The 25,899-nt window shown below is 43.6% G+C and overlaps 1 protein-coding gene across 1 annotated transcript in view; it reads left to right on the forward strand.

Annotated features, from left to right (window-relative positions):
- The window catches only part of LOC128107290 (guanylate cyclase soluble subunit beta-2-like), a 72,093-nt gene extending 47,887 nt beyond the window's left edge, over positions 1–24,206 (forward strand). The window contains exons 10-15 of the mRNA XM_052732992.1: positions 8,042–8,362; positions 12,257–12,405; positions 13,010–13,156; positions 14,486–14,640; positions 16,023–16,174; positions 23,935–24,206. Of these exons, the coding sequence (XP_052588952.1) occupies positions 8,042–8,362; positions 12,257–12,405; positions 13,010–13,156; positions 14,486–14,640; positions 16,023–16,174; positions 23,935–24,077 (1,067 nt within the window). The 3' untranslated portion in view covers positions 24,078–24,206. The remainder of the gene's footprint in view (positions 1–8,041; positions 8,363–12,256; positions 12,406–13,009; positions 13,157–14,485; positions 14,641–16,022; positions 16,175–23,934) is intronic.
- The last annotated feature ends 1,693 nt before the right edge of the window (positions 24,207–25,899 follow it).

Below are 25,899 nucleotides of genomic sequence, written 5' to 3' on the forward strand. Positions count from 1 at the left end.
GTGTCAGATGTGGTTTCTTTTCATGGAGGGGGCCTTAAGTCCAATCACACAGCAGTTGGTTACTCCCATAACATTTGTGCCACTATTACGCAAAAATATGTATCTTGGAGGCAGGTCACTGTTGAGGGTTGCAAAGTTTATAGCTGGAAGATATTGATGATTTGCCTTAGTCCTTCTGTATCATGTGGAGTACTCTCCAGTACCATGAATATTAGTCACTAGGGGTGAAGCTTCTAGTTAGACATCAGCTTGATTTCTCCATGTTCGGTGACAAATGTGTTTTCTTTAGCCATAGGGCCTTACCCTCAGGTTGTGGAAAGGAGTCAATAGCCTTGGCAATACATCTCAACAAGATCCAATCCTGGTATTGGAGGTTTTACTGGGTGTCATTAAAAGTCTAGTTGGGATATTGTCTTGGCTAATATTTGGTGATTCTATTTAGATTCTATATATATATATATTCAGAAAGCTTCTACAGTTGGAAGTTTTCATATGGTTTTTCAAATGTCCTTTAGTGTTACCTGTCCCTCCCCATATTTCTTCCTTTACTGTTCTCTCCCATCTCCACCCCTATTTAATTCTCCTATTGCAGTTTCCCATTTTCTAGCTCCATCCATTTAGCTGACAATTTCATGATTTCATTTTTCTTAACAATTGAATAATAGTGTGTTGTATAAATGTACTACATTCTTGCTGCTCATTCATCAGTTAATAGACATCTAGTCTGTTTCCAATTTCTGGGTATTAAGAATAGAACAGCAATGAACATGAATAAACAAGTATCTCTGTAGTAGGTTGTAGACTCCCTTAGTTATATGCCCAAGAGTGGTATAGCTGGATCTTGAGGTAGATCAATTCTCAGTTTCCTGAGGAACTGACATACTGTTTTCATAGTCACTGTACTAGTTTTCACTCCCACTAGCAATGGGTTAGTGTTCTGCTTTCACCACGTCTTTACCAACATGTACTGTTATTTTTTTATTTTATCTTGACCATTCTGACTGGGGTAAGTTGAAAACCCAAAGTAGTGTTAGTTTGCATCTTCCTGACGGCTAAGACGGTTGAACATTTCTGTAAGTGTTTCTCAGTCATTTGTGTTTTATCCTTTGAGAATTCTCTGTTTAGTTCTGTACCCCATTTTTAAATTGGGTTATTTGTTTTTTGATATTCAGTTTTATACTTTAGATATGAACTCTCTATCAGATGTATATCTAGTAATGATCTTTTCCCATTGCATAGGTGATTGCTTTGCCCAAATTATACTGTGCTTTGACATACAAAAGCTTTTCAGTTTCATGGGGTCCCATTTAATTGTTGGTCTTAGTGCCCATGCTAATGATGTGCTATTCAGAAAATCTTTCTTGTTCCAATGACTTCAAATCTATTCCCCACTTTCTCATCTATCAGATTCAGGGTATCTGGTTTTATGTTAAGGTCCTTGATCCATTTGGAGTTCAGTTTTGTGCGAGGTGATAGACATGGATCTGCTTTCATTCTTCTACAAACATCATCCAGTTTGACCAGCACCATTTGTTGAAGATACTGTATTTTCTTCTAATGTTTACTTATTTGCTTATTTTGCTTGTTGTTAAAAAAATCAGGTGCCCTTAGGTATACAGTACCCTTCAATTTGATTCAATTGATTAACATGTCTACTTTTATGCCAGTACCAAGCTCTTTTTATTACTACAGATCTGTAGTACAACTTGAACTCTGGGATGGTGATACCTCCAGCAGTTATTCTATTATTCAGGATTGTTTTAGCTATCCTGGATTTTTTTTGGAGGGGGGCATGTTTCTATATGAAGTTGAGAACTATTTTACAATTTCTGTGAAGAATTGTGTTGGAATTTTGATGTGGATTGCACTGAATCTGTAGATTAGTTTTGGTATAATGACCATTTTAACAATATTAGTCCTACCAGTCTATTAGCATGGGAGATCTTTCTAGCTTCTTGTATCTTCTTCAATTTCCTTCTCCAGTGTCTTAAAGTTTTTATTATACAAGTCTTTCACTTGCTTAGATAGAGTTATCCCAATATATTTTCGAGGCTATTATGAAAAAAAAAGAAAGGTACTACTTCCTTGATTTTTTTCTCAGTCTGTCCATCATTTGTACATAGGAAGGCTACTAAATTTTGTGTGTGTTAATTTTGAATCCTTCTAATTTGCTAAAAAGTGTTTATCAACTGTAGAAGTTTCCTTGTGGAATCTTTAGGGTTTTTTTATATGTAAAATTATACAATCTGCAAATGAAGATACTTTGACTACTTCCTTTCCTGTTTGTATACCTTTGATCTCCTTCAGTATTATTGCTCTGGCTAAGACTTCAAGTACTATATTGAATATGTATGGTAAGAGTGGACAACCTTAATTTGTTCCTGATTTTAGTGGAAATGCTTTGAGTTTCTCTCCATTTAGGTTGATGTTGGTTGTGGACTTGCTGTAAACTGCCTTTATTATGTTGAGGTATCCCTACTCTCTCCAGGACTTTTATCATGAAGGGATGCTAGATTTTGTCAAAGGCCTTTTCTGTGTTGACTCAGATTATAATGTGATTTTTGCCTTTCAGTCTGTTATGTGGTGGGTTGTATTTATTGATTTGTGCATGGACCATCCCTGCATTTCTGGGATGAAAGCAACTTGATCATGATGGATAACCTTTTTGATATGTTTATGGATTTGGTTTACAAGTGTTTTATTAAGAATTTTTTGTATCTATATTCTTTTTTTTTTTTTTTTTGGTTTTTTTGAGACAGGGTTTCTCTGTGTAGCTTTGCGCCTTTTCCTGGAACTCACTTGGTAGCCCAGGCTGGCCTCGAACTCACAGAGATCCGCCTGGCTCTGCCTCCCGAGTGCTGGGATTAAAGGCGTGCGCCACCACCGCCCGGCGTATCTATATTCTTAAGGGAAATTGGACCATAATTTATGTTGGCTCTTTGTGAGGCTTTGCCTTCAGGTACTAGTGACCTTGTCAAAAGAATTAAGAAATGTTCCTTTAGTTTCTATTTTGTAGAATAATTGGAGGGGTATTGACATTAATTCTTCTTTGACAGTCTGATAGAATTCCACACTGAATCCATCCAGCCCTGTGCTTTGGTTGTTATTGGGAGACTTGTAATTGCTGTTTTTCTTTCACTGGGGCTTATGAGGCTGTTTAAATTGCTTATTTGATCATGTTTTGACTTTGATAAGTCACAGGTATATAAAAAAAAATTACCCATTTCCAGGTGGAGTACAGATTTTTAAAGTATGTCATTAAGCTTCTCTCAATTTCCTCAATGTCTATTATTATCCCCTCCTTTTGTATCTAGTTTTATTCATTTGGACCTTCTTTCTCTGTCTTCTAGTTAGTTTGGCTAAGGTTGTGTCCATCTTGTTGATGTTCTCAAAGAGCCAGCTCTTTATTTCATTCTTTGTGTTTTTTATTTGTCTCTATTGGCTTCACCCCTGAATATGGTTTTCCATACATACATATTTTCATCTACTGTTTGTGTGCTGTTTCTTCTTGTTTCAGGGCTTTCATACATGTCACTAAGTTAGTAATGTGAGGTCTTTCCTTTTTTTGATGTAGGCACTAGTGCTATGAGTTTATAGATAGAAATTATATAAATTTGGCTTTATTGTAGAATGTTTTTCTTTATCTGTCTACTGATACCAATAGATTTGCTAGGTATAGAAGTCTGGGCTGCTGTCTGTGGTCTCTCAGAGTTTGTAGTACAGTTCCTTGTGGCTTTCAGAGTCCCCACTGAGAAGTTTTATTTTAATGAACCTGCCTTTATATGTTACTTAGTCTTTTCCCTTGCAGTTTTTAATATTCTTTATCTGTTTTATACATTTTTAGTGCTTTAATTATAATGTGTCCTGGGGGAATTTTTTCTTGTTCTGTCTATTTGGTGTTCTATATGCTTCTTGTACATTGATAGGCACCTCTTCCTTTAGATTGGGGAAATTGTTTTCTTTGATTGTGTTTAAAGTATTTCCTGTGCCTTTGACCTGGGCTTATTTTCTTTCCTCTCCCCATGCTAGTCTGTTATTCACAGATTTGGTCTTTTCATGACGTGCCAGCTCTCCTGGAGGATTTGTGCCTGGATGTTCTTACATTTAACATTCTCTTTGACTGAGCAGTCCATTATTCTACCTTGTCCTTAATACCCAAGACACTCTCTTTCACATCTTGCACTCTGTTGGTGAGGCTTACCTCTGAGGCTTTTGTTTGACATCTTAAGTTTTTCATCCCAGTTTTATTTCAATTGAGTTTCCTTTAGTGATTCTATTTCTTTGTCAACTTCTACTTTCATGTCTTGATTGTTTTTTACTACTTCATTCCCCTCTATTTTTGTGTTTTCACAGACTTCATTGAGGGATTTATTTATTTCCTATTTAAGGCCCTTGAACACATTCATAATCACTGTTTTGAAGTCCCTGGCTTGTGCTTCAGCTATGCTGCATCTCTCAGAGCCTATTGCAGGAGGGTTACCGGCTTCTGACGGAGGCATAGTGTCCTGGTTGTTTGTGGTTTTGTGCAGGGATCTAGGCATCTAGAGTTGTTATATTTTGAAGTGTTTCTTGGTGTTGATATCTGGTCGTATCTTTGTTGTAGGGGCATTCCATTCTTTGGTTGCTTTTGCCCTTTCTGAATCCCAGGGAAGTGTGGTGGCTATGGGGTCCCTGGTCGATAGTGTTTCTGCGGGTTGGTGGCTAAGATGAAAGGCTGAAACAGGCTGTGGAAAGAACTAAGGGGACAGGATTGGTACCAAGAGATGGAGGCCTCAGGAATAGAGGTGATGTGGGAGGAGGGCCTCTTACAGGCAGGTTGCAGTAGAGCAAAGAATTGATGTGGGTTTTTAAATAGAAACTTTAACATTTTTTAAGTTGCTACAATATTTTACCTTCCTACTAATAAGGCACAAGGGTTTCAATTTTTCCACATACTCACAAATACTTATTACATTCTATATGTTTAAAAATAACAGCCATCCTAATAACTGCAAAGTCTCTTGTGGTTTTGATTTATTTGTATTTCTCTAATAATTGGTGACTTTAAGTACTTCCGTAACTTCCTTTCTTCCTTCCTTCTTTCTCTCTTTCTTTTTGAGATAAGATCTCTAAAACCATGATGATCCTCCTGCCTCTTCTTTTCAAGTTCTGGGTTACAGGAGTATGCCAATACCATCACTTCTAGTCCATTTCTTTGTGTATTTGGTAAAATGTTTATTCAAGTCCTTTGTCCATATTTTCCTGTGTGTGAGAGAGAGCTAGTTCTTTATGTATTCTAGTTATTAACTCCTTATTAGACAGATGATTTACAAACATCTTCTCTCATCCTACGGGTTGCCCCTGATTTATTGTTTGTGTTCTTTGATGCAGAGATGTTTTAAATTTTAGTGTAGTCTAATTCATCTAGATTTCTCTTTCTGGCTGTGTTTAGGTGTCACAGTCACAAAATCACTGACACAACCAAAGCCATTTTCCTCTTTTTTTTTTTCTAAGAGTTTTATACTTTTACTCTCGTGCTTAGATCTTCAATCCAGTGCGACCACATTTTTTTTTTTTTTTTTTTTTTTTTTGGTTTTTCGAGACAGGGTTTCTCTGTGTAGCTTTGCGCCTTTCCTGGAACTCGCTTTGGAGACCAGGCTGGCCTCGAACTCACAGAGATCCGCCTGGCTCTGCCTCCCGAGTGCTAGGATTAAAGGCGTGCGCCACCACCGCCCGGCTGCGAGCACATTTTTGTACCTGTGTGAGGGGCACCTTGAGTTGCCTGTTAGACTGATGATATGTGTGTGTGTGTATGTATATGTATATGCATATATATGTACATATATTGTTGAGCATATATACAAATTGATCTGAGGAAAAAGCCACAGGAAAAGATGTTCTGAAAGCTTGAGTTAATCATAAAGTGTAGTGATAAGAGACATAGCTGGCCAGATGAAGACCTGAACTCTGCCATGAAGTTGGAAACACTTTAAAAGGTCTCTTGTGGATACTATTTGAGGTCTGAATGCCAGACTATAAGCGTCAAAGAATGGATCCTGGTTTAGAGAAATGGAGTCTGGTGAGCAGGTGATGGCCATTGCTGGGGTGCAGGTGGGAGGGGTTAGGAGTCAGATTAGCTTAGGCAGGAGTCCAGGGGAGACAATCAGGACAAACTCACAACATAATAAGGCAGGACATGGTTACTAGGTGTTACAAGAGAATATTTAGGATAATTATTACCATTCTTGCTGGGGAACTGGTAAGGAAGGTGTGAGGAACTGAGAAAGGGCATAACTAAAATCCTTGAGGGCAAGAATTTTGTCAGTTCAAGTCACCACGCCATTCTGATGCCTAAAGCAGTGTGCCAGGTCAATACTTGGTACTTAATACTTATGTGACAAAAGAGTCCGTGATGGAGGTCACTTGTAGAGAAGGTGGGAAGTGAGATGCAGACATGTGTAAACAAGCGTCTAACGGGGAGCAGGGGAAACAACCAGCATAGCTGCCGCATCATCACGGAGGGCGACTGGGAAGTGAGTATCAAGAGCTTTCAGAAACAGCTTATTTTTGTCTAAGTAATGCCGTCTGCAGGAGTGTATCCTTTAACAAAACAGCCACAGATATATATATATATATATATAAAGAGGTGTCAGGCTCGTTCACGGCAGTATTGTTTATAGAAAGATACACTAGACATGATGTAATCAATGCTGGCTTATAATTTAAATAAGACACCACAACCAGTGTAGTCAGCAAAAGTTGTGCTGTATATACTGCAGGAAATACTGCAGGAAAGTATATTTTATGTGAAAAATTCAGATTGCAAATAGATACCGGATAGTTCCTCTTTGGATAATACAGAATATTAAGAGTCATTATGCATCTGAAGTATTATTATTTTAGATGATTTTCGCTATTCTCTTGTGCTTAGAATCCCTCTTTGGGTAATACAGAACATTAAAAGTCAATATGTATCTGCAATATGATTATTATAGATGATGTTCACTATTCTCTTATGCTTTTTCCTTTAATGAATGGGCACTGCTTTTATGATACATTAAGAATCATATCTATTCTTAAATACACAATTTGAGTCTGGGAAGTAAGATTTCTTATGAGACACAGTTTTTTTTGTCACTGTAGCATAGGACACTGCTGGATAATGTTAAAAGAGAAAACCCAGACAGGTGTGGTGGCTCATACGTATAATACCAGCACTTGGGAGGTTGAGACGGGGGATGGCTATGAGTGCAAGACCAGCCTAGGCTACAGAGTGATACATATTCTGACATCAAAAATGAATGAATGAATGAATGAATGAATGAATGAATGAATAAATGAATAAATAAGTAAGTAAATAAATAAATAAATAAATGGGCTGAAGGGATGACCCAGTGATTAAGAGCACTTGATCTTGTAGAGGACCCAAGTTCAGTTTCCAGTACCCACATCAGATGGTCTCTAACTGGCTTTAGCTCTAGTTCTAGGGCATCTGACACAGCCACACTCAAATTGGGAACATAAACACACATACCTACATACAAATACAAATTTTTAAAGAAAGAAACACACACACACAGAGACAGAGAGAGAGACAGAGAGACAGAGACAGAGAGACAGAGAGATAGCGCCCCTGAATCAAAATCTTAGAAAATGCAACATTTACAAAAGTGAGAAGAAGGGAGAGGATAGATACAGAGCAGAGAAAACATTCAGTTAAGTAGGGCAAGTCTGGAGAGAAATCAGTGGTAGGAAGCCTCGGGAAGTGAGACTTCCAGAGGGAAGGTTAGGTTGGCATCTAAGACAGTAGAAGAGCAAAGAGAGAAGACACAGCAGCTGGTGTTGGCACCTCGAGCTCAGAACCACAGTCACAGGAAGAGCCACTATGCACAAGTGGCAGATGAGTGAGTGGGGACAGAAGTACAGATGAGTTTCATGACACAGGGCTGAGAAGGAGGGAGCAGGCTATGCAGAGGCTAAAGGACATGCGGTACGGGAGCTGCTTGCCTCTTGTTCCGTGTGGGACATTCTATATTGTCACACTCCTCTCTGTGATGGGCAGGCCAGATGATCTGGATGGACTCTCTGGAGTGCATGATCTTCATGTGTTCTCCAAAGCTCCGCAGCCTGCAAGAGCTGGAAGAGAGCAAGATGCATCTTTCTGACATCGCCCCCCATGATACCACCAGGGATCTCATCCTCCTCAACCAGCAAAGGCTGGCAGAGATGGAGCTGTCCCGCCAGCTGGAGGAGAAGAAGGAGGAGTTGCGTGTCCTCTCCAAGCACTTGGCCATCGAAAAGAAGAAGACAGAGACCTTGCTGTACGCCATGCTGCCTGAGCACGTGGCCAACCAGCTCAAGGAGGGTAAAAAGGTGGCAGCAGGTAAGGTACCCTTCCTTTGACAGCGACCTTGGAGTATGGGGAGGATGGTGCTCATGCTAAAGGATGTGGACTTTGAACCTAGGCAGATCTGGGCTTGATTTATGGCTTTATCATTTAGAAATGGCATCACCTTGGGTTAAGTGGTTAACCCACATCCCCTTCATTTCTCTCCCTATACTGAAGATAATAAAAAAAACAATACAAGAGTGGGGCATGGATTGTTTTCAGAGCAGGACATGGACAAGGAGGCTCTGGGGGTGTAGTGATGTTTCTGGGTTCCTATAGAAAATGAAATTGTTATTTTTTAGACAGTGAGAATTCACTGGTTTTATGTGTGTGTGTGTGTGTGCGCGCGTGTATGTGTGCGTGCGTGCGTGCATGTGTGTGTGTGTGTGTGTGTGTGTGTGTGTGCTGTATAGAGATGTGTGTGTGTTGGTGCATGTGCCTGTACACCCATGGAGGTCAGAGACAGCTGTCCCTTTCTACTCCTTTCTGTCTTATTCCTTTGAGACATGGCTTCTCACTGATACTAGAGCCGTGCTAGAGGGCAGAAAGCCTCAGAAATGTTCCGGTATCTTCCCCTCACCACATTCAGGCTTTCGGACTGCTGTACTTGGCTTTTTATATGGGTGTTGGGGATTTGAACTCGGGCCCTCATGCTCACACAGTAGCAATCTTGCCCTCTTAGCCATCTCCCTACTCTCAAGTTCATTTTCCTTGCAGTAGAAGTGGCGTGATTAGTTTAACGTATGCTGGCTATGTGATGGAGTGAAGGAGGCGAGGGAAGACTGGGAGCTCATCACACAGCAGATGATGAGCCAGGCCTGGGCTGAGGCTGGGCGAGGGGCAACCAGCAAGATTTTATCCTGAGGGTAAATGGTGAGGGCTCTGAAGTTGCCAGCATAAAAACATGTGGTGATTTATTTCCAGATGGAATAGAGAGTTGGGAATATGGTTCAATGGGTAAGAGCACTTGTTCTGCAAACACGAAGATCTGAGTTCAAATCCCCATTACCGCCATAAAAAAGCAGTACATGACCATGCGGAAGCCTGATACAAAGAGAGAAACTTATTAAAAAGCTGAGTATGGCTGCATGGACTAGAACCCCAGTATTGGGGTTGGAGGAGGTGGAGACTGGTAGATGCAGGAGCTTGCTGGCCAGCCAGCCTAGCTGAAATGGGGAGTTTCTAATTCAGTAAGAGACCTTGTTTCCAGGCAGTAAGTCAGGGAGCAGTAGAGGAAGATACCCAATTCCTTCTTCTGGCCTGTGGGCTCATGTATATGAACTCTCATGTATATGCAACACACACACACACACACACACACACACACACACACACACACACACACCCTAGAAAGAAGATCAGGCCTGAGGCAATGGCAGTCAGGTCAGTTTAAAAAGGTTGAGTGTGAGATATCTGCAGGACCTCCCATAATAAGAGCAGCGAGTAGTTAGGAATTTATTGCAGAATATTATTTTGAAGTGTGCTACTTTTGCTTATGTTGCATTTGTTTAACTCTGTGTATCTGTGTTACTGTGCCTGTCTAAAACACCTGATGGTCTAATAAAGAACTGAATGGCCAATGGCAAGGCAGGAGAAAGGCTAGGTGGGGCTGGCAGGCAGAGAGAATATGTAGAAGGAGAAATCTGGGAGGTGAAGGAAAAGAAAAGAAGTAGCCAGAGAAGGAGGAGGACTCCAGGGGCCAGCCACCCAGCTACACAGCCAGCCACGGAGTAAGAGTAAGATTTACAGAAGCAAGAGAATGAGAAAAGCCCAGAGGCAAAAGGTAGTTGGGATAATTTAAGTTAAAAAAAAAAGCTGGCTAGAAACTAAGCCAAGCTAAGACCGGTCAATCACAACCAAGAATAAGCCTCTGTGAGTGATTTGGGAGCTGGGTGGTGGGCCCCCCAAAACAGCCAAAAAAAGCCCCACAAAAAAACAACAACAGAAATTGTAGGCAGAAATGAAGGGAAAGTTCTGGCATAGAACTATATAGGTCTAGAATCTATTGAACTGTGAGTGATAACTAATCATAGGCTCTGTGAATGATGTAAGATCATCTGGATAGCTTTTGTCAAGTTGACACAAGCTAAAGTCACCTGAGATGAGGGAACTTCAGCTGAGGAATTGTCTCCAATCAGGTCGGCCTTTCGCATGTCTGTGGGGTGTTTTCTTGATGATTGATGGAGGGTGAATTGCTTCTATCAAGTTGGCCTGTGGCATGTCTGTGGGCTTTTCTTGATTGATGGAGGGTGACCTAGCTCACTGTGGGTGGTGCCGCCTCTGAGCACGTGGTCCTACGTTGTATCTGAATGGTAGCTCTAAGCGAGCCTGGAAGTGAGCAGGTAAGCAGTGTTCCTCCACAGTCCTGCTTTAGTTCCTGCCCTGACTTTCCTCGGTGATTGATTGTTAACTGGGAATTGTAAGAGGAGACAACCCCTTTCTTCCCACGTGCCTTTAGTCAGTGTTTCATGAGAGCAGCAGAGAAGCAGCTGGGCAGGATATGAGGTGAGAGGAGAAGATGGTGGGGAACAGGCAACATTTAGGAATGAGGGAACCAGACAAAGACATAAAGCCAAATGAGCTCAGTGCTGTTTTTAGATATTCTGTCCCATGTTACTTTGTTTGGTCTTTTTGTTCTTAACCCTGTTGGTCTTTTGCTTATATAATATGGTTTCCATTTTTGTGTCTTTATGGATGTGTGAATGTGTCTGTGTGTGTATATATGCTCCTTGTGCTTTTTCTTTGTGTTTTTTTTTCTGTTTGTTTTGTTTTGTTTTATTCTGGTTCATTTGCTTTTTATTTATCTATTTGTGTTCTAAACAGAGAGAAAGAAGGTGTGGAATTGGATGGGTCGGGAGGTGGGAAGGACCTGGGAGGAGATGAGGGATGGGGAACCATGATCAGAATGTATTTTATTACAAAAAATATTTTCCATTTAAAAAATGACCATAATGAACAAGAAAAAAGTAAAACAAGGTGAAAAGGCTGAGAAGGGCAGAGTAGGAGTGATAGAGTCGTGTGAAGACAGATTAGTGCCAGCCAGCCAGCCAGACAATGCAGAAGGCACCTACTATGTTCCAGGTCTCAGCAATCCACTTAGTCAGTCCATAGTTACTGAGAATCTGCTCACGACAAGCCTGCTCTACATGCTAGCATGCAGCATTTGTCAGTATAAATAGTCTCCCAAAATAGTTTCTCCCTGAGATGAGCAGTGTGTGTCAGGCATAGAGACAGCAGTTGTTACAGGCCCCAAAGCAGGGGGTGCTCCTCGTGCTGAGATAACCCCAAGAAAGACAGCATGACTAGATCAGAGTAAGCCAGAAGGAGTCGTCGAGATGTAAGGTTAGAGGTGGCATGGACAGAGCAGGGTCCCATTTGTAGTGTATGCTAAGGATAAAAAAGTGAGTACTAACTTAACAAGATCGTTGTTTGCCATGTGGAAATTAGTATAATTGGGGACCATGGTAGAAGAGGAAAAGAAAGAAGAGAAAGTGGCAGCTATGGCACTGTACCAAGATGCTTGGCATTTCTGTAGTTCAGGTTCTGCTTGATCAAAGGGGCCATTTCTCTCAACCCACACCACTATCACTTCTCAGTGGGAGCATTTGCTTGCTCATATTCCTGCCTCCATCACTAGCTGGAGCACTCCTTAAGGCCCGGAGCGCCTTCTGTCTATTTCATGCAATATGACTCTTGTGGAACACTGACTATCTCACAGCAGGGACTCATTGTATGTGCTCATATCTGCTGACTAGATGGGGAGCAGAGGACATCAGCTCCTTTCCCCCAGGGTGCAGGCAGGCTTGGTCTTCAAAAGACACTGAATTAAACATTCATAGAATTATTATTCTGTATCCTTGGCTACCACTGACATCGTTTCTGTTGCAGGAGAATTTGAAACGTGTACAATCCTTTTCAGTGATGTGGTGACATTTACCAACATCTGTGCAGTCTGTGAACCTATCCAAATAGTGAATATGCTGAACTCAATGTACTCCAAGTTTGACAGGCTAACCAATGTTCACGAGGTCTACAAAGTAAGTGTGTGTGTGGTGCAGCCTGCTTCTGGAATCAGGCCAGGAAGGAAGCACTGGAGCCTGTCTTCCTTTACTGCGTCTGCACCAGTCTGAAAAGGAGAGGCACACAAGGAATGCTTTGGGAATCCTTTTAGAATACCCATACTCAGAGGGTGCTTGGGGACCCAGGAGCAGCAATCGCCACTTTCCCAGGCAGCAGTCTCCTGCTCAGCAGAGTTTCACCCACATATTTCATTAACTAATATAAAACATCATATGACTACCCAGGAACTTCATCTTCTCTGGGACTCATTTTCACTAAAAGCAGAAAGGAGGTTGGGGGTATGGCTCAGAGATAAGGTGTTTGCCTAGCTATGTGAGACCTGGGTTCCATCCCTGACACCAAAAGAAAAACAAAACAAAGTCAGAAGTATCTCTTGGCCATCTTGTGTTCCTTCTCCTGTGTTCCTTCCTGCTCCTCATTTCCCCAGGGGGACAAAATCAGTAGCTTAAAAAGCTCTTGTCAATGTCTGGAAAATGGCAGGCGCATGTGGGTGTTTGGTTGGGACATGAAGGAAACTCACTGAACACTTTTTTGTTTGTTTGTTTGCTTTTGCCCTGGCAGGTGGAAACAATAGGTGATGCCTACATGGTGGTGGGTGGCGTACCAGTGCCTGTTGAGAGCCATGCTCAGAGAGTTGCTAATTTTGCTTTGGGCATGAGAATTTCTGCAGAGGAAGTGATGAATCCTGTCACTGGAGAACCCATCCAGGTAGGGAGCAAAGGAGTACTTCACTCGAGACAAAATGTAACACACGAAAGTAAAGCTCTCGTCTGCCCAGGGTAGGTTTGGCGTATGCTATAGCATATACATTGCATCGTCTATCAAAAGTCTTTTCTTCTCTTGCTCATGCTCCTGAGCAGGCTGTTCGCTCTTGAGATTTCCCTGTGGTTATCATGGATACTCTTCTTTGTGATAGGCCGGTGCTGAGCACACCTCATTTGGGATTCCTGCTTTTCTGTTCAAGCATCGCTGCAGGTGGCTTGGCTTTCCTGAGTCACCAAGATTCCTGCTTGGGGAAAAACATGCCCCTGAGAGCTCAGAGCTCAGCTGAGGGTTTACCATTACTGATATGAATGGAGAACTGGACAATCAACCTTGGACAATTTGGGGTGGTTTGGGTTTGGTAAAAATTAAATGTGTATTTATTTTATGACACAAGGTGGGACCTACATTTTTAGGTATTTTACCTGAAAGGAATGAAAATGTGTTCACAAACGTATCTCTACAGACTGTTTATAGCTGCCATACTTATCATAGCTCCAAACTGGAAATAACCTAAATATCCACAAAGAGGAGAATGGATGGATGAATCGTGGTACATTCTTCCTACTGGGCAATAAAAATTATGACTATGTGATGTCCTAGAAGGGCAAATTAATCTTGGATATAAGTAAGCAATCAATAATCTCTTCTGGCGGAGGGCGAGGTTGTGGGACTTTTCCTGGGAGACATGAACAAATATTCCTCTCATGTAGGGCACCAGCAACAGGCCAAATGAACAACTGAATCTAAGACTAGCTTAGTGAGCCAGTGAGATTATTAGGGACACTCACAGGGGCCTCAAATGCAGCTGTGACACTAAGAAGCCCACTCTAGTATTAGCGACAGCTCATGGAGGCTGCCTCCTTGGACCCCCGACCCCAACACACAGTTTTTCAGGCAGCTCCTGCAAAGGCAGTTTCCCTTCCCTTGGGCTTTTACAACTTTTGGGAACTTCCTGAGGTTTGCCATCCTTGTATGCTGCATTAGTGTTCTAAGACTTAACGGTCTTCCCTTCTTCTTCAGAAAGGAATGTTCTAATTCCCCACGCAGCAGACTGGGGGATGCTAACAAGAAAAGGGCACGAGATAACTTTGCAGAGTAATGGACCGTTCTACATTTCATTTTTGATGGTGATCACAGTGACATGTGCACTTCTCAAACCTCATGGAGCTGACCACTTGAATAGGTGTTTTTTTCATTTTAGCTAAGCCATGCCTTCAAAGTAAAGGCAAAAAGATTCAGAGTTCTCTTTTCAGTGACGTTCTCTCTGTACAGATCAGAGTGGGAATCCATACTGGACCAGTCTTGGCAGGTGTTGTGGGAGACAAGATGCCCCGGTACTGCTTGTTCGGTGATACTGTAAATACAGCCTCGAGGATGGAAAGTCACGGGCTTCCCAACAGAGTGCATCTGAGCCCCACAGCCTACAGGTTGGCCATTGGTTTACTGCTGCCTTCACTGTCCTTCCAGCTTCCCCAGACCATCTCACTGCCCAGCAGCATGGGGAAGGACAGGAAAGGAAGCTGATGTTAATTCTCCTGTGCTTTGCTGACTTACGGACAGGAAATAGTGCGGGACTTCTACCATAACTTGTGTTTTGTTTTTTTTTTTCATATAGCCCCCAGGCCAAATCCAATTTGTTGCTTGTTTTTGTAAATAGTTTTGGTGGGATAAGATAGTGGTACTTGGAGAAAATAGCCCCAGTACTGAGCTAAATGGAGTGACTGTTTTGTTTGTGGTACCCAAAAGAGAAGCTGGAATCCAGCAGAAAGGTCTCATGATATAAGACCTATGCTTTTGTTTGCACATTATCACTAGCTGATGTCTCTGTGAGCGGCAGTCAGGCAATCTTAACAGAGACTGTGGCTCACAATGCCTGAAACAGGTGCTCCCTGGTCTCTCTCAGGAAAATCTTGTCAGCTTGGTCTAGTAAAGGAAGAAAGAGAATTTATAGTTGTTTTTTTTAAGTAGAACAAATATAAAGATGTACACCAAAATGGCACTATTTCTCTAGCCGTTAGGAGAGGCCACACTTAGATTAAGTTCCTTCACACCAGTTAGCTCCTTCGCTGTTAAACTGCTCCATGAAGAAAAGCCACTGCCACTCTTATTAACATGAAGCAAAATTTAAAAAAAGATCTGGTGTGTTTTTTGTGGTTGGTGTTGGTGTTGTTGTTTTTTAATTTTCCTGTTTTCTAAAGAGAGAGAGAAAGAAGGCTTGGAGTTGGATGAGTGGGAAGATTTTGTAGGAGATGAGGGAGGGGAAACCTTGATCAGGATATATTGTAGAAAAAAAATACTCCCAATAAAAGAAGAGCAAAGGAAAACATTTGATATTGAGTCTTACAAACGAAACAAAAGAAATAACAGTTAACAGCTTACCTCAGCTTCAAGAAGTCCAGGAAGAACTGGGTAAGGTTCAGACTCCCACGCTAACCATTTTACTCTCCCACCTTTAGAATTAGAGCACGGGATATGGGAGGTGGGGAGAGGTCCATAGCCAAAAAAGAAGGCTTTGTGGAGATGGCCCGAGCTGAATCTTGAATAAGGATTTAGACAGAACTAGGGTGCTTGGGAGGAAAGACCAAGCAGGAGGGTAGAAACAAGGTGTGTGGGTCCCCTGTGGCCACTCCTAGGCTTTGGCACCCTGCTCAGAACACTGGCCCTTCGTGCCTCCCTCCTTCCCCACTGAGTCCCTCACCCTGATGTCCTAACAGGCTCTGATGTCACCTCAGATCCTCCCTCCTCTGCTGTGAGTCCAGGACTGTCTGTGATCTTTGGTATTTAGCACATTTCACTTCTCTCTCTATAGAGCCCTGGAAAACAAAGGGTTTGAAATTGTCAAGAGAGGTGAAATAGAAGTAAAAGGGAAAGGAAAAATGACCACATACTTTCTGATCCAGAACCTGAATGCCACCGAGGATGAAATCATGGGGCGACCTACAGCTCTCACCCATCCGAAGGGTAAGCAAATCCATGAGGCTTGTCCTCAGTGCTGGGGGTTCCTCACTGAGCTGTAGCTAGAGTTTTCCTGCCTGGCCCACAGTCAGGACAAATCTCTGTCTACCGCCAGTCCCACAGCTGCTCAGACCCAACCAAGTAAACACAGAGACTTATATTGCTTACAAACTGTATGGCCGTGGCAGGCTTCTTGCTAACTGTTCTTATATCTTAAATTAATCCATTTCTATAAATCTATACCTTGCCACGTGGCTCGTGGCTTACCAGCATCTTCACATGCTGCTTGTCATGGCAGCGGATGGCAGTGTCTCCCTGCCTCAGCCTTCTGCTTCCCAGAATTCTCCTCTCTCCTTGTCCCGCCTACTTCCTGCCTGGCCACTGGCCAATCAGTGTTTTATTTATTGACCAATCAGAGCAATTTGACATACAGACCATCCCACAGCACTGAGCTCTTCAGATGTGTCTAACATGGTCCTTGGGTCAGACAGGTAGGATCCCATCCTCCACAATGCTGCTACCATCCATGCAGTGGAAACCTGCCATGATCAGCTCGACAATCCTTCCCTGGAAACTCACACTCTGGGTCAAGGTCTTACCCACATCAGTTTCCATGGAACCTGTCTATCCAAGAGATGAGCTTTCCCACAGATGCCCTGGCACTAAGGAATTATTCTGAGTGCTTCTTCTGCTCCTCCACCCAAGTAGAGGCTCCTGAATAGGCTTTCCACATATCCTAGAAGCTTCCAAAGGGAAAAAGAAATAAAAAATCCTACCTCCTGAGCCTCCCCAAAGAGCACTTCTACTTGGGGACAAAATGTTCAAACATCTTAGCCTATGGGGGACATTCTCATTCAAACCACATAAATCCCTATGGGATTAAGCTTTGGGGGAAAGGCTGCAGAATACAGCTGCCACAGGTTATCACAGCATGTGTGTTTTTTAAAGGTCATGGTTGCTGAGAGAAGACCTTGCCACCTCAGCATCTACTTGTTTCCCAAGCTCTTGGGAGTTGGATGAACACCCAGGACTTCCCTCATTGGTCACATCTGTACCCACCTCAGCATGTGACCACCTGGCTGCCTGCCACACATGGTGGCTGTTTGGCATACTTTTCTATCTGACTTGGCTCGTGGCTGTCAGATGTAGACAATCCCTTGCCACCTTCTTGCCCTGATAGGTACCATTTCTCCTGAAAAGAATGTCTCAGAGCCCTGGCAGCACTGAAGAGCACTATACAGATGCCTCTTTGAGGGCCAGGCTAATCCTTCTCTCAACCTTCTTAAGCCTTCTACTATGGTGATAGGAAGCTCAGGGCAGGAACCAGACCTGTAGGCTCCACCCAGAATCTCAGTAACACTTTGATAACATGCTTTTCTTTCCCTATACAGTGAATTTGGGTGTTTGTCTGTAAGAAGACTTTCCCAGTGTAATTAAAAGGGAGTATTGAGCCAGAGAGAAACTGGGGTATGTTTACTTAGATATTTAAGCAAATGCCTTTCAGCATTGACTAAAAAGTTGCCCTTCTGGCTGTCTTTGCAGGCAGGCTCCTTGGGATTAATGCTTTTTGTGAATTTCAGCTCTCTTCAGCTTGTCTCCTAATCTCCCAGTGACTATAGAGTAATGCTTTCCAGGCTGACCTGTATACAACGCTTAGACAAGTAGCCCAGGTCCCTCTCTGCGGTGACCCCTCCTTAGAAACCATAGTGAGAGGTGTCTTCTTGCTAGGTTCCCCACAGGTAAAGTTAGTCTGAGGGACTTATTCTACCAACTCTTAACTGTTCCTCTGGAGAACTTTAGAGGTTAGGGTCTCTCTCCTGGTCAAGTTTAGGGTTTTGTGGTTACCTGTTGTGGCCTTACTGATTCACTTCTTACTTGTCTCCTGCAAACAGGGGGAAGTTTCCCACCCTTGCAATCCCCCTGTTGGAGTGCTTCTTGGATGGGTTTGTGGTCACTCAATTGCCAGGATCCTGACTCCTTACTTTACAGAGTCTAAGCGACGCAAGCGTCTTTCTAGACATATCCAATTTACTGTGGTCCAGCTGTTTGCAGCCAGCTGCTGGGGAGGCTGGGTCACTATCCTCAGCTCGCAAGCCTTCCTGAGTCTTTCCAAAGTGTGACTGTCAAATTTTCCACACCTCTCTTGCTCAGGACTCATGAGTGGCTCCGCTGTTCTGACCCTTGGGCTTTGGGAAGTTGGGCTGTTAACCCAGCAAGGCTCTAGAGAAGCGGCACCTTGAGAGGTATAAATGAACTCTGCAGAAGTAACCTCTGAGAAGAGGAATGTGGGTTGTTAGTGTTAGGGTGGCCTCTAAAGTCGCTGTTGTCACTCTGGGGGCTACGGCAGGTATGCCACACTGGAAGTGGGTCCCATGGGAGCAGTGGGTGTAAAGGGAATAGAAGCATCTTCAAGACAGCTGTGGACAGACAGATAGCTGGGCTTCACCCTGAAGACAATCCAGGAGGTCGAGCATGGGTCTTATGACTCTGGATTGATAATCAGCTTTATAGGAAGTTCTAATAAGCTGCTGGGTTCAGGAGCCATCAGAAAGACAGAGAGATAATTGGAATCCAGAATTACTCGGGGCGGGTTGGAGTCTAGGGAGAGCATTTGTTTTCCTCACTCTGAAGGCAGGAGTGATGAAGGGCCTGCTTCACAGAGTTGTTCTGAGGAATACATTAGGCAGAAGGCATTCCTATAGACTCCAGATGTTTATACATGGCAGTCACTTTGAGACCCTACTGCTGAGGGCTCATCTGGAAAGAAATATCTAGTCACTAACAAGACTGTTAGAGACCCCACAGTGGCTTACAGAAAAGAGACTGTGTAGGGTATGTCTTAGTTACTGCTCTGATGCTGTAACAAAACACCAGGACCAAGGTCACTTACAGAAGAAAGAGTTTATGGCTCCTGAGGGAGAAGAGTTCCCCACGGCAGAGTGGAGGCAGAAAACACTCAGAGTATATGCATGGTGGCTGGAGTAGGAAGTTGAGCGCTTACATCTTGAACCTCAAGCACAAAGCAGAGAGATTGAACTAGAAATGGTGTGAGTCTTTAAATTCTCAAAGAGCACATACAAGTGACATACTTTCTCCATCAAGGCCTCACCTCCTAAACCTACTCAAACAGCACCAGCAGCCGGGGGCCAAGTGTTCAACTACCACAGCCTATGGAGTAGTTCATGTTCATTCAAACTACACAGGGAGCATTGAATGAGCAGGAAAATGTGATCCTTCTGCAGGCATGAGGACCTCCAACCTCTCATAAGAGCATCAGGCACTGTGGTAGGCATGGGTGGTGTTGAGTACACACAATGCATCCAGGAAACAGTGTAGAGGAAGAGCTCCTATGATGGCAGAAATGGGCAGAGGATCTGCTCAGATCACTGCAAGACTTGAAGGGTTCTAGAAATTGGAGACATATTTCCTCCACGGCATGGGCTCCCTCGCCCATGGAAAGAAACCATGGAATAATACCCTCTCTCCATGTCCTGGGGATGCCACTGTACTCTTTGTGCCACCTGCATAGATTTTTCTTCTCATTGGTAGAATTGAACCCCTGCCTTTCCCCAAACAGCCCCCTTCATTTTTGGAACCATGACCCCTTTTCTCAGGCCACACTCTGATATGGTTAGCCTATCACCTGTCTTTCTGCCACAGCCAGTTAATGCCATACAGCTGAAGATTAGATCTGGGCAAATTAGATAGAGGTCCAGGGATCAAGCCAGCTATATGCCTCATGCTGAATGCTAGAATGGGCAAAGTTTCTGTCAGGGTCACACTGAAGTGGGCAAAGCCTACAGATGAAGGAGAAGACTGAAGAGTCTGTGCCCAGACTTGCCACAAACCTTCTGCCCCAGTTCATAGAGGGTGAGGGTTGAAGCCAAATGTGACCTTCTAGATTTTATTATCTAGGTGGTAGGACAGATGTAGCAATACAAGAAAAATAGAAGATGATTTTATTCACAAGTTCTAGAATCTCTGCTTGTAAACTCATACCCGGTAGACCCACAGAGTCCTGCCCCTGTACCTGGCAGTGGTCTAAATCCAACCTCTATTCTCCAGACAACAGCATTTCCCCAAACTCCATGTTACTGTCCTGGCTGACACCACAGCACCCCGCCCAACCCCCTCATAACTGGCAGTGTAGCACACACAACCACACAATGGATGTCTGCCCAGTGTGTGTGGGGGTGTCATCTGCAGCCATTGTTTCCATTTATGTGCATCCAGTCCATTTCCAAATGTTTTTTTTTTTTTTTTTTTTTTTTTTTTTTTTTTTTTTTTTTTTTGGTTTTTCGAGACAGGGTTTCTCTGTGTAGCTTTGCGCCTTTCCTGGAACTCACTTGGTAGTCCAGGCTGGCCTCGAACTCACAGAGATCCGCCTGGCTCTGCCTCCCGAGTGCTGGGATTAAAGGCGTGCGCCACCACCGCCCGGCCCAAATGTTTTTATACTGCTTCTAGTACTGGGCTGTGTGGTTCATCTAACCAAAGATTATGTCTTTATTAATTTATATTTGAGAAGAAATGCTTATTTAAAAAAAAAACCAGAAAGCTCAATAAGCCAAAAGAAGAAAATGAACTCTATTGTGACTCATCACCCAGAGAGATTAATGTTTTAAAAATTGAGGTACACATCTTCTCAGAGTTGTGTGCGTAAAGGCATATGTGTATATGCTTTCTCTTACAAAAATGGGAGTATTACATATACACGTGTTTATCTTATACTGTTTTGTTCTTTCCTTTAGAGTTTCAAATAAATTCTATTTTTTATTCTGTTTTCATTTTATCTGATATTTCTCCTGCATGTATGTTGGTGCAGCCCATGTGTACAGTGCCTATGGAGGCCACAGCAGGATGTCAGGTCCCTGGGACTGGAGTTACACACTGTTGTGAGCTGCCATGTGGGTGCTGGGGATTGAACCCTGCTCCTCTGGAAAAAGAGCCATTGCTCATAACTGCTAAACCACCTCTCCAGCCCCTGAAACATATTTTGAAACAGAGTATGGAAATTAAACAAACGGTGTGCTTACATGGCACCTTAGTTCCCACATAACTTGTGCTTTTACATACTCACACACGCATTTATATACTATCACATGGAAATCCCAGTGATCGTATGTCTCTGCACATTTACAGTGTAACTTCAGTGACCTTGACATTCTGAAAATCATGAGGTTTCTGATAAAATCTTCAGGAAAGATTAAGTTCATCCAATTTAGGTTTCTGTGTAGTTTATCGCAGGTGTATGGATATTAGTAATCCATAGATGATAAACCTCATAATGAATCAGGAAAGGTAATTAATCAGAACGTTATACTGTATGTGCACACACATATGCATGTGTGTGTGTTCTCATGTGTGCACACACTTGTGTGTATGTATGTGTGTGTGGTATGTATGTGTGTGTGTGTGTGTGTGTGTGTGTGTGTGTGTGTGTGTGTGTGTGTATGTATGTGCAGGTACAGTGCATATGCTAATGGAAGCCAAAGGTTGAAGTTCCTCCTGCCACTTAATTTTTGAGACAGGGTCTCTCCCTGAACCTGGAGTTCACTGGCTGGCTAGGCTGGCTGGTAGTGAATCTTCCTGTCTCTCCCCCACAGTGCTGGGCTTACAGGTGTGTGCCACCGTGCCCGTCTTTTATGTGGATGCTGGGGATTGGCCAGCTCCTTACTGACTGAGCCATCTTCTTGGCCCTCCTGCAGCATTATGTATCTGTGAGTTTAGAGGAAAGCAGAATACCCATGGGGATGCTTTTACCTCTGGGAAACTGAGGCACAGAGCACTGTTGGGGTGACAGAATTCAGTCACTCTGTAGTGCTGGTGGTGGCAGTGAACCTGGAGACAGGTGGCTGGGTAGTTTTTTGTTTTAAACGTATGTGTGTGGTATGCTTGCCGATGTATGTGTGTTCACGTGTGTGTGTGTGTGTGTGTGTGTGTGTGTGTGTGTGTGTGTGTGTGTGTATGTGTGTGTGTGCGCGCGCGCAGAGGCCTGAGATTGGCATCAGATGTCTTTACCTTTATATATTGAGGCAGGCTCTCTCACCAAATGTGAAGCTAGGTGTTTCAGCATCTAGAGAGTCATCTTGCTGAGAGATTCTCTGTCTCCACCTTTGTGCTGGGATTACAGGTAAGCGGCCAAGCATACCAACCATTGTGGCTTCCATGTGGCTTCTGGGGATTTGAATTCTAATCCTCACACTTAAGCAACTTTCCCCCACTAAGCCTTCTTCTAAACCCCAAGTGTTTTCAGTGGAAAACAAACAGAAACACACACACACACACACACACACACACACACACACACACACACTGAGTTTGTGTTCTGCATTTCTGCACTGTGATACTAGCATTAAAGTGAACCCAAACCCTTTCAAACACACTCTCTCATCATTCAACTTTTAAAATTATAGTAATTATCAGATTTCCAAAAAACCTAGTAGTACAATAAACTTCATAATTAAAAATGAAAGAAATAAAGGGTATTAAGAATAATAATAAAATTCACAATACAAAACAAAAGGAAAAAAAACAACGCTAACCCTTGAATAGGTAACAGTTGCTAGCTGAACATGATTCAGCATTTGCCTTCATGTGTGCTGAGTGATGGGGAGAGGGGGGATGATAGATTATCAGATGAACCTTTAACAAGTGGGACTTAGTCACTCCACTTGGGTCACGTTCTCTTAAGAATATCATATCTGAAAAGAAAATATGTAATTTGAGAGTTCTATGGACCTTGATTCCATGTCACTTTTAGACCCATTTTAAATTCTGTACATAACTTATCTACTTGAGTTGCCATGAGGCAGGCTCTGCCTGTCCAGATCTCCTTCTTTGCTTCTGGGTCTGAGTACACAAGACTGGAGGCAGGTTCAGAAGCCCCAGATTTCTGACTCACCTCCTGGTCACTAAATACTTTATTAAACAGGGCTTGTTACAGTCTGGCCATGCTGGAAACTGCCTGATGCTCTTTACAGCTTAAGGCGAAACTGATCATGAGGCAGATTTGTGGCCTACCAGTCCCCACCCTGTGCCACAGAAGCAGACTTATGAATTTAGGGAGGGAGAGCAGATTTGATTGCCTGCTTTCTAAGGCTGCTAGATGTATGTGAGCCTCAACCCAGCACAGGAGCCTTTCTGAACTTAAGTGTGTCTGGGACAATGATTACTATAGACAAGAAAACAGACATGACATGTGACCAAATCTCAGATGCTGCAGAGCGGGCAGGCAGCAGGGATAGAGCTGGCCTCTGACAGGCAGCCTCCTATAGCCACTCCACTCCCTCCTCCTCTCCTGGCTCCCATCCCAGAGGCAGCTGTGCCCTGAGCCCGCTCTCTGGCCTCCCACAGGTAGACAAATTGGCTGTTGGAGTTTTTTCTCCATGTGGGACATTGGGTTAATCACTTGATAGAAATCATCACTTGAATATTAGTTTCTCCCATTTTACAGATGAGGAAACATCAGACCCAAAGAGTAAGTCACATGGCAGTCACAGAACAGCATGTGTGTTGTGCAGAGCACATAGACAGTTTCATGCCAGCAAGGGCATGTGAGCTGTGCAGAGGTAAATATTTGTGGTGATGCAGCCTAACAGAAAAAAATTACTGAGAGGAGTGAGGGGTGTGGATGTGTCTTTGTAGCTGGGAAGACCTTATTATACAGAGTGGCCACATTGTGTTTCCAGGAGCCTGGCTCCAACAGGGCCCCCTTGCAGGAAAACCAGCTGGAAGTTTTATTCACTGACACTTCTGTCTTATTTCAGCTTCTGATGAAGTCACACCTGCTGGGAGCCCTGTGGCAGGGCAAGACTCCACGGATGCAGGCAATGGTCAGCCATCACCAGATCAGACCAAGACAAGTTTCCTGGCTAGTGCTGTGCCATCTGCCTTCTGTGTTGTATTGTAATCAAGAGAAAAAGCGAACCTATGGGATTCATTTCTTTTAGTCCATAGCAGCAAAGAAAATTAAAATGTTTTCAGTTGTGTATCTTTCTCAGCACCCCTTTGAGAATAAAGGAAGAGAAATGAAACCCAAGCCTGTAAGGTCTGGAAAATGCTTTGTAGTAATGATTCGTGGCCAGCCTTCAACTGACTTGGGCTGTACATGTTCTAGATGTTGACTTTGCCTGTGGGTCTGCTTATGTCTGGTCTTAGCTCCCTAGCGTCCCAATCCTTGCCTCTGGACAGGTGCCCTAGGGTCTGCTTTCACAGGACACCCTGGCCTTGGGCTCCAGTATGCTTTTTAACTGGTCGTGGGAGGAGAAAGGGAGAGGAGCTGGAGTAAAGAGACCCAGACCCTACAGTTTATAAGTTGCCCACTAAGATAGCTGGGCTGTGGAAGGCACTGGGCCAGTGGGATGTAAGAAAGCATCCCTTCTGGATGTTCCACACATCGTCCTGGAGCTGCCATTTATTCTATTAAACACTGCTAGAGACAATCTTCCCAGTGCTCGGGTGTGTTTGTTACTTTCTTATTGCTTTGTTAAAACACCACGACCAAGGTAACTTATAGAAGGGAGGGTTTATTTGGGGCTTATGGTACCAGAGAAGTAAGAGTCCATCACTATCACATGGGGGAAGAAGGCCATTCTTATTCAAACCACAATACTTGGGAAGCTTGGCCAGGCTGATAAAATGCTCACAGGGCCCCTCATACCTCAAATGCACCTTCATTCAGTCTGGAATCTTCTGTGAGTTGAGGCCCCAGAGCCCAGGAGAGGTGTGTGAACTCTTACTGAACTGGTTAGCTCATGGAATGTCTATGCTCTGGCACACACCTGTGCATGCTGTGTTTCTATAGAAACATCTGGTGGTCTACCTCATGGACACCAGCAGATGTAGGCTGTCACTCCAATAAGAGACTTGCTCATAAACAGTGAATGCTTGGCTTGGTGGACAGCATACTCTAGGTAGAGCCCTTCCCAGAGCAGAAAATTGCAGAGAACCGCCCCCTACTTTTACAGCTTGGCAGGCTCATTTTAACCCCCAACCCAGCCTTGCTCCCAGCCCCTCTTAGCTTCTTCCACTTCAGGGCACTTGTCCCAGGCTTGGCCTATCCAGATAGTGGCAGATGGCTGGTCCTCAGACTGATGACTGACAGATTCCTTGGCCTCTAGCCACAGAGGGAGGTATTGACATAGTTTCCTAAATAAGAAGTTGAAAACACTCTCCACTGCCCTGCCCTCAGGGGCAGAGAGCTCAAACTCGGGCTTCTAAGAGCCACACCACCCCTGCTCCCACTCTCCTGCACACCAGGGAAATCCTGGATGGTGGAGGCAAAGTTCTCGGGCACTGAGAAGGAGATGGCAGTCTGCTGGGGCCCTTGTCTGCCACTTTCTCCTCCAACGGCCCTCTTTGTGCCCAGCTGATGCCAATTCCTGACGCGTCATTTGGGCTTGGTGTCTTATCCCCCTCTCCTGGGCTAAGGCTTGTTCATTCTTCACAGACATCTGGCTTCCCCTGTCCCTTCTTAGTTTTTCTTTCACTTCCAACTTTCCTTCAGCTCAAGTTGTGTGAGAAAGAAAGAGAGTGACTTGCTGGTTGCCTGGCTGAGGGGTGAGATCATCGTCATCCATCTCACAGAGAGTGGGTGCTGTGCAATAGCCTGGAGACCCAGGAGAGCAAGCCGAGGAGCTTGTTCTCCGAAGAGGACCATCTGGCTGCGACAGACTCATGCTAATCGGTAGCTTTCTTTTTCTTTATTCTTGGTGTGTTCCCCAGGAGCACTT

The sequence above is a fragment of the Peromyscus californicus genome, unplaced genomic scaffold, assembly GCF_007827085.1.
Source record: "Peromyscus californicus insignis strain IS unplaced genomic scaffold, ASM782708v3 Scaffold_12__1_contigs__length_115047231, whole genome shotgun sequence".
In the NCBI taxonomy this organism is placed as follows: Eukaryota; Metazoa; Chordata; class Mammalia; order Rodentia; family Cricetidae; genus Peromyscus; species Peromyscus californicus.